Raw genomic sequence first — 12,815 nt, 5'->3', positions numbered from 1 at the left:
GGAATATTTTTTCAAAATGTACTCACAGATAAGCTCGCCATAACAAACTTATATTTATGAGTATTTTGTCTTCTTTTCAGCTTGTGACATTAAATATAAATTATAAAGCATATTTCCACAATGTTGTCAAAGTAATTTGAATTTGTAGCCCATCTGATCCCCATGAAATGTAGAGAAGAGCCCCAGATTCATTTTCATCCGTTTGTCTACCCAAACAATTACGGGGTTACACATTGGAAGAAAAATGTAATTCATAGTTCCATCACGAATGAGGCCTGCAATTTTGACTTGCAATCAGACTTGTAAACACTGTACACTTTCATTGTCAAAGCATTATACTCGAAGGCCAAGGCTGTTAGCATTTGCTTTATGAGAACACAGCGATAGAAAACAGGATTCTATTCAGCATTTTGTATACCTTTGTTTGTCAGCACTACAAAGTGGATGGGCGTGCTGTGGACTGAGGCAAAGGACCCTTCTGGCAGCAAATGGAGAGTTAAACTCAAGGCTATAAAACATGTTTCCTATGGTTCTTTAGCTACTTATTGTTAACAGGGCACTCAGCAGACTGTATTTAAAGTTTAAATCATTACACAGGTGGAGATTCAGTATCTACTGATAGAAATTTATGAAGAATTTACTCGATATTTATTGTATTTACATTATTTTTCCATCGTTATTCAATGTAAAATATCACGCAAATTAACAGTTTCTTTGCATGCTAAATACAAAGCTGATATACTTAATTCATGTAATAGCTATCATTGTAACAGTAATCTCCATCCATACATCCATCTATGCATCTATGCATCCATCTATGCATCTATGCATCCATCTATGCATCTATGCATTTATGCATTTATGCATTTATCCATCCATCCATCCATCCATCCATCCATCCATCCATCCATCCATCCATCCATCCATCCATCCATCCATCCATCCATCCATCCATCCATCCATCCATCCATCCATCCATCCATCCATCCATCCATCCATCCGTAACTCAGTGTACCACCGAACCCTTTTTGCACAGTATACTGAGTGACTAATCCATCAGTCACCTACTTTTCAAACAGACCACTAATCAGTCAGTCTTTGCTCTAATGTGGAAATGTGTACAATATATTTTCAATGTGGTGCAGGGAAGTACGTAGCTTTGGTGTAGCATCACAGTAGATTTGGTCCCTTTTGAAACACTTCACCAGATGCTACCCAGCCAGTCACCCCCAGCAGCGTTCTGAATAATGAAGTCACCTCTAACTCTTGGCAGTGGCCCAGGCGTAAAAAGAGTATTGTCAGCATCACAATGAGCGCTAACGTGGCTCTCTTGCTCATGAGACGGATGCGTTGTCCTTGTCCATGCGACCCTTTCCCCAGCCTCAACACTATTCCCCACCCTCCAGTCCCTTATTTCCGTACCATCCCATCACTCACTGTCACTTTGTCATCCACTCAGAGGGGAATAAAAACTGTTAACGCAAACCACTTCCCTCTTGGGCTCTCAGAGGAATTGTGTGATTCACAAGCTTACGACTGCATATCCTCATACATCTAGTATGAGACACAAGCGTGATACTTGAATTTCCTTTTTGTGTAGCAAGCATACATACACAAAAAATCCTTTGAATTTCCTTAATTCTGACATGTACATCGGTTTCGCATGAGTCTGGGTGTATTATATATTATTTGCATATTTTTGAGGAAAAGCGCAGACAATGACGTTTGTTTACAACTTGTTGATTGATTCACAACTAAAAGTTAAGTTGTTTTTTTCCAGTGTGCTCTCTAGGAATGCAATTGTAGAGGGACTACCACAATTGCATTCCTACGCTTCGCCTGTGCTCACCTTAGAATAGTAAATACATAATGAATGTCAGCATTTCAAGAAAGACCAGCAGATGAGAGAAGCTGACGATGTTGGCATAGCCGTAAGCGGTTGTAAAGTAGGCAATAAATCTTCTAAAAGGCAGCAGCGTCTCAGCGCAAACAAATGTCTTATGTTAAATCAGAGGTTAATATAAAGATATGTACACATTTTCAGGACTTGGGTGTGTGGACTATATAACATTGATGGATTATTTTCTCTATGCATATTATTGCGGGGACTTGAGTAAGGCTCTTTCATATGCAGTCGCCTTTGTGACTTAGTTTCCTAAACTTGGACAGTATGACAAAGTGAAATAGTAGCGTTTAGAGATAGATTGGCGGTCCAAATGTGTGGGTCACACTTCACACTCTGGGGGGACTGACAATGGGCCAAAAATGAAAAAAAAAAGAGACATTAGAAGCAAATGGCCACTTTTTTTTTAGAAAGATATATATGTAATATCAGTCTATCTTAATGTTAGAATAAATCTCAGGAATTTTATGACACACACTATCTAAAGCAAAATCGCAAGCACAATAACTTTCAGTTTTAGAGCAAGATACAAATGTTTGGAGGGACCACACTCACAGTGTTTGTTCTCTAAATGTCTTACTAACATATTAACGTACTCTGGGAAGCCTGCAGCAGTCTATTTAAATGATACAGAGATGATGAATTGCTTAGATGATGTGATTCAAGACAAAGCAACTAAGAGGCTGCACATTAAAATTGCGCATACAAATTGGAAAGCATGACAATCCACAGTGAACGGACGGCATTCTCATTAGAGAGCATTCCTGTGATTGGAGTGGACTGGTGAAATTGATTGAACACAAAGAAAATGTTGTCCTCAAGATAGACAGTCACTGAGGAAAGGCTGCTTTTGGGTATTGGTTTTATACATTTGTAAGAGACAATGCATGCAACTAGTGCAGGTTTTTCATATTTTCTTGTTTGTTAATTCCAAGATTCATTTCAAATGTGTCATTGCTACAGAGAACAAAAATCAAACCTTTTAATTTGAACCAATGAGCCAGTCTGTCATTTGCCAATGCCTGTGTATGTATGTACGTACGTGCATACATATATTACATATATACACCTCTGTCTGTCTGTCTGTCTGTCTGTCTGTCTGTCTGTCTGTCTGTCTGTCTGTCTGTCTGTCTGTCTGTCTGTCTGTCTGTCCGTCTATCTATCTGCCTATCTATCTGTCTATCTTCCAAAATATTGTGTGAATGCATTCGTGGGCTTTTCTCTGTCTCCTGTCTTTTGACATCACTGACACCAATCGTAGATAGCTAATTAATTTTCCATTTCATCCTTAACAAAGGAAAATCACTGGTTTCTCATTGAATATCTTAAAAAACAAATCATGTTTTCATGAATTATGTGGGAAATTTAGGAAAGCAGGGCAAATGCTGGCTAATTAAAGAAGAATGTATGGTATTTTTACTCTATGTCACTGGCGAACAGAGCTGCTGTATTTATGGCTCGTGGACAAAATGGGATAATCATAAAATAAAATGGGGTTGGGGCAAATGTGACAGGCCATGATTGCTGTGACGACTTGCCAAGCTGTTTGAATTGTCCAAAGAATTGCTACAGCAGTAGATGTTGAGCCTAGTCAGCGATACTAAGTAAGTGTGCAACAAAAACTAACAGTATACCCAATAATAGGATGCTACAGAACTTGGAGGCATTCATTAGTGGGACAAGAAGTATATTTCTATGCCGACATCTCACATTAAGCGCCAACAACTCCTTTAAATCCAAGCAATGTGCTTACAATACTTGCCGAGGCGAATACTAAAAGCTCTATTTTCAAGAACACGGGGCATAACTCAATTAAACGCAATGTTTTGCCAGAAGAGCACTTACTTGCCTGGCGGACCTGAGAGTGGGAGGTCTGTGCTGCAGTGGTTGAGCTCAGCCTATCTTAGCCAATCAAAGCAGCTCCTCTCCCTTTTAATTTGGGGACAGAGAGACATGCAATGTAACCTAATGCGCTCATATGTTTTCAGACCAATTGGCTCTTTTTGTGTTTCGGTATAAAAGATAGATTAGCAAAATGTACTGTTTGCATAAAATTTTTGTTATCCATTGCTCTTGCTCTGTTGCAGTGTTTAAATACACTGTAAATGCCATAAAAACATGCCGAGGGTGTATCTAAATACGGTACTTCTATAGTGCGACTTTCCACTTATTATGTGTGTGTTCTGAAATATAAATCCCCCTGATAGAGAGGGGATTACTGTATACGTACATGTGCCCTGTATTCAACGTTACCAGGGGAACAAACATGTTCTAACGCTGCCTGCCTGCTCCAATATTGCTCACATTTTACCTGTAGAAGGCAATTCCATCATAACATGAGGGACACGTACTGGAATTCAATTTAAACTGCAAGTCGCAAGTTAGAGCCCTTTGTGCATTTTTCAGCAGCTTCTTCCCAACTTTCCCATGAAGGACATTGTGGTACATACACTGTGAGAACACCGCAACGACACCACACACTATTTTTTGGGCGTACAGGGCTTCCGTGGCCGCTGTCACATACTGTAAAACAGGGGTCACCAACTCCGGTCCTCCATGTCATCTATCCACAGTAATTTAGATGTTTCCCTCCTACAACACATCAGGATCGTTGTCATGCAGAGCTTGCGGATGAGTTGATCATCTGAATCAGGCGTGTTGGACAAGGGATACATCTCAAACATTACGGATAGGAGCCCTTGAAGACTGGAGTTGCTGACCCCTGCTGTAAACGCAGCATCTCTGAAATGATTGTACTGTTAAAAAAGTATGAGTGAGCAAATGTTTGTTCAAATGGGAGCAAATGGGTTTGTTCAGGTAAAGGTGACCTTTTCTGTGAAGCATTGTATTAAGAGGGTGGCTGTTAAAAAGCCATTCAAGCAGCAAGCAGTTATTTCAAGGGGCTGGCGTCTGGGGAGAATCTTTTTTTCCATGCATTATTTATTTTTTTATTTAAATCCCAAACACTTTAGTATTTTAACCAGCGCTAACCTATCTCACTGGAGACTTTTGTATTGGGCTCAGAAAGGCAGGAAAATACAATTTTAGCATGTCAACTTTGGGAGGTCTGAACAATTCTTTATATTGCTTGCCCTTAGCTTGTCAGCTGTCTCAGCTGACATTTGGTGTGGAGGGGTACACAAACAATTCATAGTCTTCAAGTAATCTGCACTTCTCCGGATCTCAGAGAAATCCTACCTACCTGGAGAAAACCGACATAAACCCCAAGTAATAAGAGCAGATGCAAGATTTCAACCCCGATCATCAGGTTTACATGCATGTAAATTACAGCGTCATTGTTACAAGTTGTCCTTTGGAATGAAATCTCATTAATCAATATACACGCAGCTGAGTGAAGAAAATGTGAATGTGTTAGGAATTAGAGTGTGATTTTGGATATATGTTCAACTTGTACACAGTATATGAACATTTCTACACATATAATAAATGAGGCAGAATTAGTACCTCACAATGCCAAATATTGAGCCTCCTACAGTTCCCGGCCAAGAACAACAAATCTTTGCTGGAGCAAGCGTTCTACTCACCCAACCTGGCTCTGTGTCCCCCTTCTTTCCCAAGCTCAAGAAAAGGGGGAGCAGTTTTAAAGACACGGTCGACTTCAAGATGGCTGTCATAACAGAGCTGGAAGAATCGTTCCAGGAGTCCATGTAGGTGTCAGAGAAGGCTGGAAAATGGTGTTACGCTCCAGGGGGATTACTTTGAAGGAGAAAACTCATCATTTGTAATTGAAATATTTCCTACTCCTTTTTATCAATGTGTATTTGCTGTTTTTGTTGAGAGCTGTTTTATTCCTTTTGATTTTTGCTCTCTATGTGCATAAATGCATGCACACAAACACACACATTCACACACTTAAGACTATAAGTCTACCCCTATATAAATGCAAGAATAAAAAGTAATATTTAAAAGAAAAAATTCTGTTGTGTGAAGTGAGACATAATCATGAAAAATGATTTTAATATCCGATCAGTTTAAATCCTTCACTCTTACAGTATATTACTAGACTTTTTATTGTTTTATACATTGCTTTACATTATTAACTTCCAAATAGTTTTTACATGCTTTAGGGACTCACATTCCCTGGTCAGTTGAAGCAAATAATGATAAAAAAGGCACAATTGCACTTGCCCACAGTGAGCAAAACTATTAGAACAAAACAAGGTATTGTTGTAGTTTGTGCCACTCCAGATGAAAATACTGTCCCCTATTGAGAAAATAACAATCTCCTTTAAAGCCTATTATGTATATAGTAAACAGGCTGGCGCAATCTGGTTGATATAATTTTCAGAAACTCCAAATAATCATTTAATGTGATAAATTACAATTTACAACTCTGATATTATTTAAATGGCTCGGATGCTCTCATCAAAGCAACACACACGATGAAACGGATAGCTTTTTACAATAGAAATAAAATAATTTCGGGTCGCACCCGTGTGTCACTGTACACCTCTTTATACAGGTCAGAAATGAGAACATTCTTATAAGTGTAGTCAGAGAAGTCGAGGAGATGGAAAGCTCTGTGGCTTGAGGGAAGCCCAACAGCGTAGTGGTGTCATACCACATCTTCCAATTCCCGACTGTGACTTGAAAAGTAACCCCTGAAAAGTCTCAGAGGTTTTCCTCATGGCTTCAGTGTCTGGGATGCTTAATCCAGTTTCGTATGATCCACTTCTGACCTGAGCATCTCTGCACCACTAGACGAAGGCCAAAGTTGGCATCTTTAGACATTTCCACTTCTAAGCAACGACCTGTGTCCCTGCTGATGATTGGACCGTTCTGTAGGGGGGAAAAGTCAAATCAGACACGGTGGACTAAAAAACGTTATTAACCAGATTGTCGGTATGTTTTATAGACAAGGTCATTGTGCAAAAAGCCAGCATAGTATATTTGTCAATTGGTATTTTCCATAGGCATTGTGACAACTCAGATATGTACACAACTACCTTTATTCTGTATTTAATGGTTTGTCAAATAGTTTTCTTCAGATATGTTGCGTAAGATCATAACAAATACATTTTACTCTAATGGTGACATTCATGGGAATTTATGGATTCATACATTTCTAGGACATGGGAGCCACATCATGTCAAGATTTGTCAGCCGTGTACTGCTACCGGAATAGACCAAATTACAAAATGGCAACATGGCCTCTCGTTGTTTGTCACAGTGATGCAACCTGGTATTATTAGAGCCGCACACTACATTCATTCACAGTGCAGATACAGACCAACATTCACACTCACACCGAGGGGCATTTTGGAGAGCTCAGTCGTCCTACCATGCATGTTTTTTGGAATGTGGGAGGAAACCGGAGTACCCGGAGAAACCCCACACATGTACTGGGAGAACATGCAAACTCTACACAGGATGGCCGGAGCCGGAATCAAACCCTGAACTTCAGGACTGTGAGGTGAAGGTGCTAACCAGTGCTTCACTGTGCCGCCTGCACAATGTAATATCTCCAAAAAATATAGTCATCGAGATAACAGCCTGTCCAATATGCTCTCAATATGTCACCTGTGAGCGCTGAATCCTGATGCACAAAGAACAAGCGGAATATGATTATAAGTGAAATCTCTCTCCTATCAGACCCAAATGGAACGATGAAATGGAATTGGTAAAATAACTGCTGAGAGCGCAGGGTCATCAACTTCGGGACATATTTTAGTAGCTTTTTGTGGCATCCCAGCTAATAAAATAGGCACCACAGAAAATAATGAGCCTACCCCATGGCCTTATGATTTGGAATATTTGAGCTTTGTGAAAGGCTATTCAATCAGCTTGAGATTGTATGCATGTTTTTAATGAGCCACCTTTGGTCCAATTATACGCTGAACCAGGACCTAATGTGGTTCAAAATAGACCAAAGGCTTTTGCATTAACACAGTTTAAGGGAGGCTTGTTTACAATTTAGTGTAGTTTTTTCCATGTTCACTGTGGGGAAGTGTACTTCCTGGAAGTAAGACCAATTTAAAAAAATACCGTGATTGTGGTTAGGAATTTGTTGGAAACACTATAAATGATGAATACATTATTTACAATTGTTTTGACCTTATTTGCTGATAAAACTGATAAAACATAGTGTTGTCTCCTCCTTCTTGTCTTAGACTTTTTCAGATATCACCAGAAGTCCATCCACTAATCACTAATGGCATTACTTTTTTTGTTTTTTACCTGTGTGAAATCCCAAAGCCGCTGGGAAATCCTGGCAATGGCTTCACATTTTTTCAAACTTGCAATGCGTCCTCTGCCGTCATCAACAAGACATTTTGTGTCAGGCAGGAAGGTGGTCGACCCCAGTGGTCCGAGCTGTAGAACGCCATCAGTTGAGTAGCGAGCAAGCTGGAACCAAAAGGTAAGTGTGTTTCAGTGCAAAGTTTGAGGATGGTTAGGTCTGTCACTGGTGTGACAAAACACATTTGCGAGTATTGAGACATTTTTCTTGGATAAGATAAAGTGAGAAAAACATGAACAGACAGTAAGAAATTAAAGCAGCCGCTGGTGTTCTCAAACATCAGTTCTGTTTATGATGCATTGGTGGTCATAAAATATGTGCTTGTATTTTACATTTGAGAAGAATCCAAATAATTTACTTTACATGCTAATCAATGAGGCTTGCAGCTTCATGGAATGCATGTTGCTGCCCTATTCTCTGAGCTCTGATCTCCAAATACATGCTTTTTACTCTACGTTAACTTGTGGCGAGGAGCAGTTACCCTTTACTGTTGTTGATGTGGTGAAATAATTACGTGGGTATAAAGAACACCATACATTTGTTCTGAGGAATCTATAAGTCTGTATTTTGCAACACCAGTATGCAACTGTAGAGCACTGTGGCTGTGTTGCTGATTCTTGCATCATCAGTTGATCTTATCAAAAGTGCCATTCAAGTGAGGACCAACACCCCTCGGTGTTTTACAATAGTCAGAGACCGTTGGTTTCACTACTATTATATGGAGTATAGTTGAAGGAGCTCAGATAAATGCAAGATAGGATGATATACAGTACCACATGTTGGCGACATCACTGGAAAAAATCATGATCCCTCAGTGTTTAATACATCCTATAAAAGGGTCATTGATAATGCGGTGTTCGTATCATGCAAGGAAACAGTAGACATTGTGTTTATTATTTAGTGGTGTGAGCCCTCATGAAAAATGATATGGCAACAACACAAAGGCAAGCGAGCTCCCTCTCAAACGATAAAATATCAGTTATTGCAACTGTATTACAGGATTCACCTCGTTAATATTTGGAGTCTACTCGAAGAAGGTAGAGATGCAGCAGTGTGTGTAGGTGTTGCAGTATGCGAGGATGACATATTTACTGGCATTCAAACCAATCAAATTTTCTCCCCCGAAGGGTCAAATGGGACAGCTAGGGCATTTGTAAAGAACAACTTTAATGTCACTCCAGATTCATTGGAGGTGGTTATGGGCTATACACAAGGATGATGATGACTCAATAATCTAGGGACACATAATGCTGTGAGCCCGTGTCAATTTATCCGTGGGGGGTAGTCTCAAGGTCTGTCTTACGGATAGCTACAAATTCCTGATGGGATAGTAAATTGTTAGTGCCATGGCCGGGTGTATAAATAATGCCATATAATTCCCTTAATACAGCTTTACATTTCAGTTCGGCAGCCTTTTATACACCACTGCACTCAACACGAGACAATAACAAATAATTAAAGCGTGCCAATTAACCTGTGTCTCTGCAATGTGCGATGCTTCATTGCCTTTCTGAGATCAGAAAAGGTTTCGAGCTGTTTGGGGGTCAACTTAATCCGTTTCTTAATTAGCTCATTAAAAGCACAGCAGTGTTGTTGATGTAAGATAGTGTTGGTACATTATAATCTCCAGAACTGTACATTTTTGGTGTCTTGATGCTTGTGACGTTTGATGCCGTTTGTGAATATGCTCACGGAACCGAGTATTGTAAACATGAGCTAAAAGCGTGGACCTGCATTTGGTGTGTCCATGTGGAACTTTAAGATGAAATCACTGGAAGAGCAACCAAAAAAAAAAGTGCATTTCTGAGTGACTGTTGCTTTGGCAAGGCAGACTTCTGAGAAACATGCACAACTATGTTTCACGGCATCTCACGCTTATGACAACGCTTTCAATGGGAAGAGGCACCCAAGAAAAAGAAAATGCTTGAAAGGGATAATGAAAATTTATGTAGAGCAATTATTGTTTCACGACTAAAGGCAGTAAAGCTCAGGGAAATACAATAGAGAACTAAAAAAACCAGATCACTGTGCTCCTCAAAATTGAATTGTCCCCCACTGCTCATTGTTGTAATCTAATTACACTAAGGCAAGGTATCCCTCTCTACTTGATTATTTCCCCAGGGTTTTTGGGGGGATTGAGACATGAATAACATTTACATGGTTTGCAGGGCTTTGTCTTTTATTTCCTTGCACCAAAGGCGGAAACACATCCAGCATGCAAGTTATAGCAGCATTTCACAAAATGGTTTTGTTTCAATGAAGCATGCATGTTCTTTTTCTACACAATACTACTTTATATTCATGATTCTATTAGTTACATGGAAGTATTATCTCAAATCTTATAAAGCGTTATTACCTCAAACAAGCATTTTCAGTCTATATTTGTGAAAATATGTTAAAAAAAAAAATATATATATATATATATATATATATATACACACGTCCATAACATTAGAATTTCTCCAAAATGAAGCATTTTCAATGCAGAATTTCTGGCATTATTTTGGAGTGGGTCGCTGCAGAGTTTTGCACACTAATGGAACTGGAATATCTACGAATTATTGTGCACTACCCCTGCATGCCAACCTCAGGTATTGGTATATAAAGTGGTGTTTCGGTGTTGAGTCTGGCAGTTGAATGAGACTCTATTCAATGATCCAGAACTGTAGAAAAGACCCATGCATATGCAATTGCTTTACCATTGAAATGCATTTGAAATGCAAAATGTGTGCATTTCAGGTATTTCATTCCATTGCAATTCTTCTGGCAGTAATGTGTCTACACAAAATAGCGGAGCGAATGAAATTATTTTAAAATAAATGAAGGACTTTGAGATTTCAGAAAATGGATGGATGGATAATCATTCTGTGAGTTTAAAGGGGATCTGAGACATGCAATGACTAACTTAAAAAGACTCTGGTCTTTTAGGGTGAACAAAGTGACCTAAAATGTCATCACAAAGACATGTAGAGCAATACCAAAAAAGTTGCTCTTTAACTGCCACAACAAGCTACTGTCAGGAAGTAACTCAAATCTAATTATTTCTGTGAATATTTGTTGCGTGTTTCGGTATGTTCGTGTATTGTTGCGAGTCAAAAAATACAAATACAAATAAATGGACCGTTAAAACAATTCAATAGCGTTTCTATTCACTGAACACCAGTCATTGGAGTGCCAACATTGATGGAAGACTTAGGAAGAAACAATTTTAATGCAACTGTTTCTATCTTGTTGTTCTATTGACACGACAAAACATTGGAAATAAACACAGAATTCCTCGATGTGGTGCTGACCTGTGAGGACATGCCATGGCAAGGATAGAGGATTGCTTTATCATCGTCCTCAGAGCCTTGGTCCAGACAGTAGCCACTTGCTTTGCTGTTCCTTACCTGAGAGACACAATATGAAGTAAAATGGCTCATTCATTTAAAAGTTTAGCGTTACAAGCAAATAGCGTTAAAACCAAATACTAATATCTAGCTCATTCACTGGGTTTCTCTGGCTTCTCTCAGAATGGATGGTGCATTCTACTCAGACACAAAATCTATTTTTTCTGTCCTGGAATACAAGTAGCCTAAATGATCCTAATTCGACATCGTAATAATATGCTTCTTTTTTTTGTTTTTTTTTTTGTTTTTTTAACAGTTCCATACATTACAATAAATCAATACTTCAATTTATATTTCCAGTTAGAGTATGTCTAGAAATGATTATTTGTGAATATTATTGTGGGGGCAAAAGTAGTGGAGCAGATGAATCAAAAAAGTGAACAAGTCCAAATATATATTTGCAAACAATTAGCTAATAATAACTGCATCAAGCATGCAAATTTGTGCTACTTCGACGATTCACCAGAACCTTTTTCGGTTGTTTCTTTCAGTTTGCTTATTAGTAGGTAAACAAGGGTTAAGGGCTGTAGTCCTTAATGTGCAAGCAGAAATTCAATCTGAGGGAGGAACCAGGCTCAGGTAGGAAATGAGCTGTCACACACTCTAACTAACCCCGCCCCCCCCACCAGACCACATCCCATTTTCAGGCTACCATAAAACACACGCACCTACAACTTCCTGCAAACATCCTGTACTTCTGCCTTGCTCCCTGTTTCCGTGTCCTAGACCTGTCCTAGACCTCAACCTAAATCTGTATTCCCGACAGAGAGTACGCTACACCAGGGCTTATCTGTGTAGCCCCTGATGAAGCCCCTCCATTTTTTTCATTTGATAGTCTAAAAAATATTTATAAATTATTGTCACCGCATCCCAATCCATGCATCGCTAAATTCCCTGTACATGTCTGATTAAAATACTCATATACCGTGAAAAATAAATCAAATCAATTGCCTCTGATTATAAAGCAATCATTTTTCTTTGCATGTCCTCCCTATTAAATCCTTTGTGCATCTTTTATCCCCAAGCAATATCTCATTCTTTGTCAGGTCATGATGGGAAATTATCATGCAGTGACCACTCCCCATCTCTGCCTGTTAGCCACGCTCCCAGATGGTGCCGTGCATCAAGCATGAGCTTTTGTTCCGTGTGCTTTGAATGAATATGGTTTCATTTCCTGGTTTTGACACGTTTATCACAGGGAGTAGTCGAAAAGGTTCCGGCTCAATGGTTTGTTAGCATCGCAGAACACTGCACTGACAGATGA

General features: G+C 39.2%; 1 protein-coding gene across 2 annotated transcripts in view; it reads right to left on the bottom strand.

Moving 5' to 3' along the window:
* Positions 1-5,864: 5,864 nt before the first annotated feature.
* galnt9 (polypeptide N-acetylgalactosaminyltransferase 9) overlaps positions 5,865-12,815 on the bottom strand; it is a 52,222-nt gene continuing 45,271 nt past the window's right edge. For both annotated transcript variants that reach the window (XM_049763976.2, XM_049763977.2), the window contains 3 exons: positions 11,456-11,551; positions 8,102-8,269; positions 5,865-6,703 (listed from right to left, as the gene is read on the bottom strand). In XM_049763976.2, the coding sequence (XP_049619933.1) occupies positions 6,557-6,703; positions 8,102-8,269; positions 11,456-11,551 (411 nt within the window). In that variant the 3' untranslated portion in view covers positions 5,865-6,556. The remainder of the gene's footprint in view (positions 6,704-8,101; positions 8,270-11,455; positions 11,552-12,815) is intronic.

This window comes from Syngnathus scovelli, chromosome 3 (genome assembly GCF_024217435.2).
Source record: "Syngnathus scovelli strain Florida chromosome 3, RoL_Ssco_1.2, whole genome shotgun sequence".
Classification (NCBI taxonomy): domain Eukaryota; kingdom Metazoa; phylum Chordata; class Actinopteri; order Syngnathiformes; family Syngnathidae; genus Syngnathus; species Syngnathus scovelli.
This window is presented reverse-complemented; position numbering and strand designations above follow the sequence as displayed.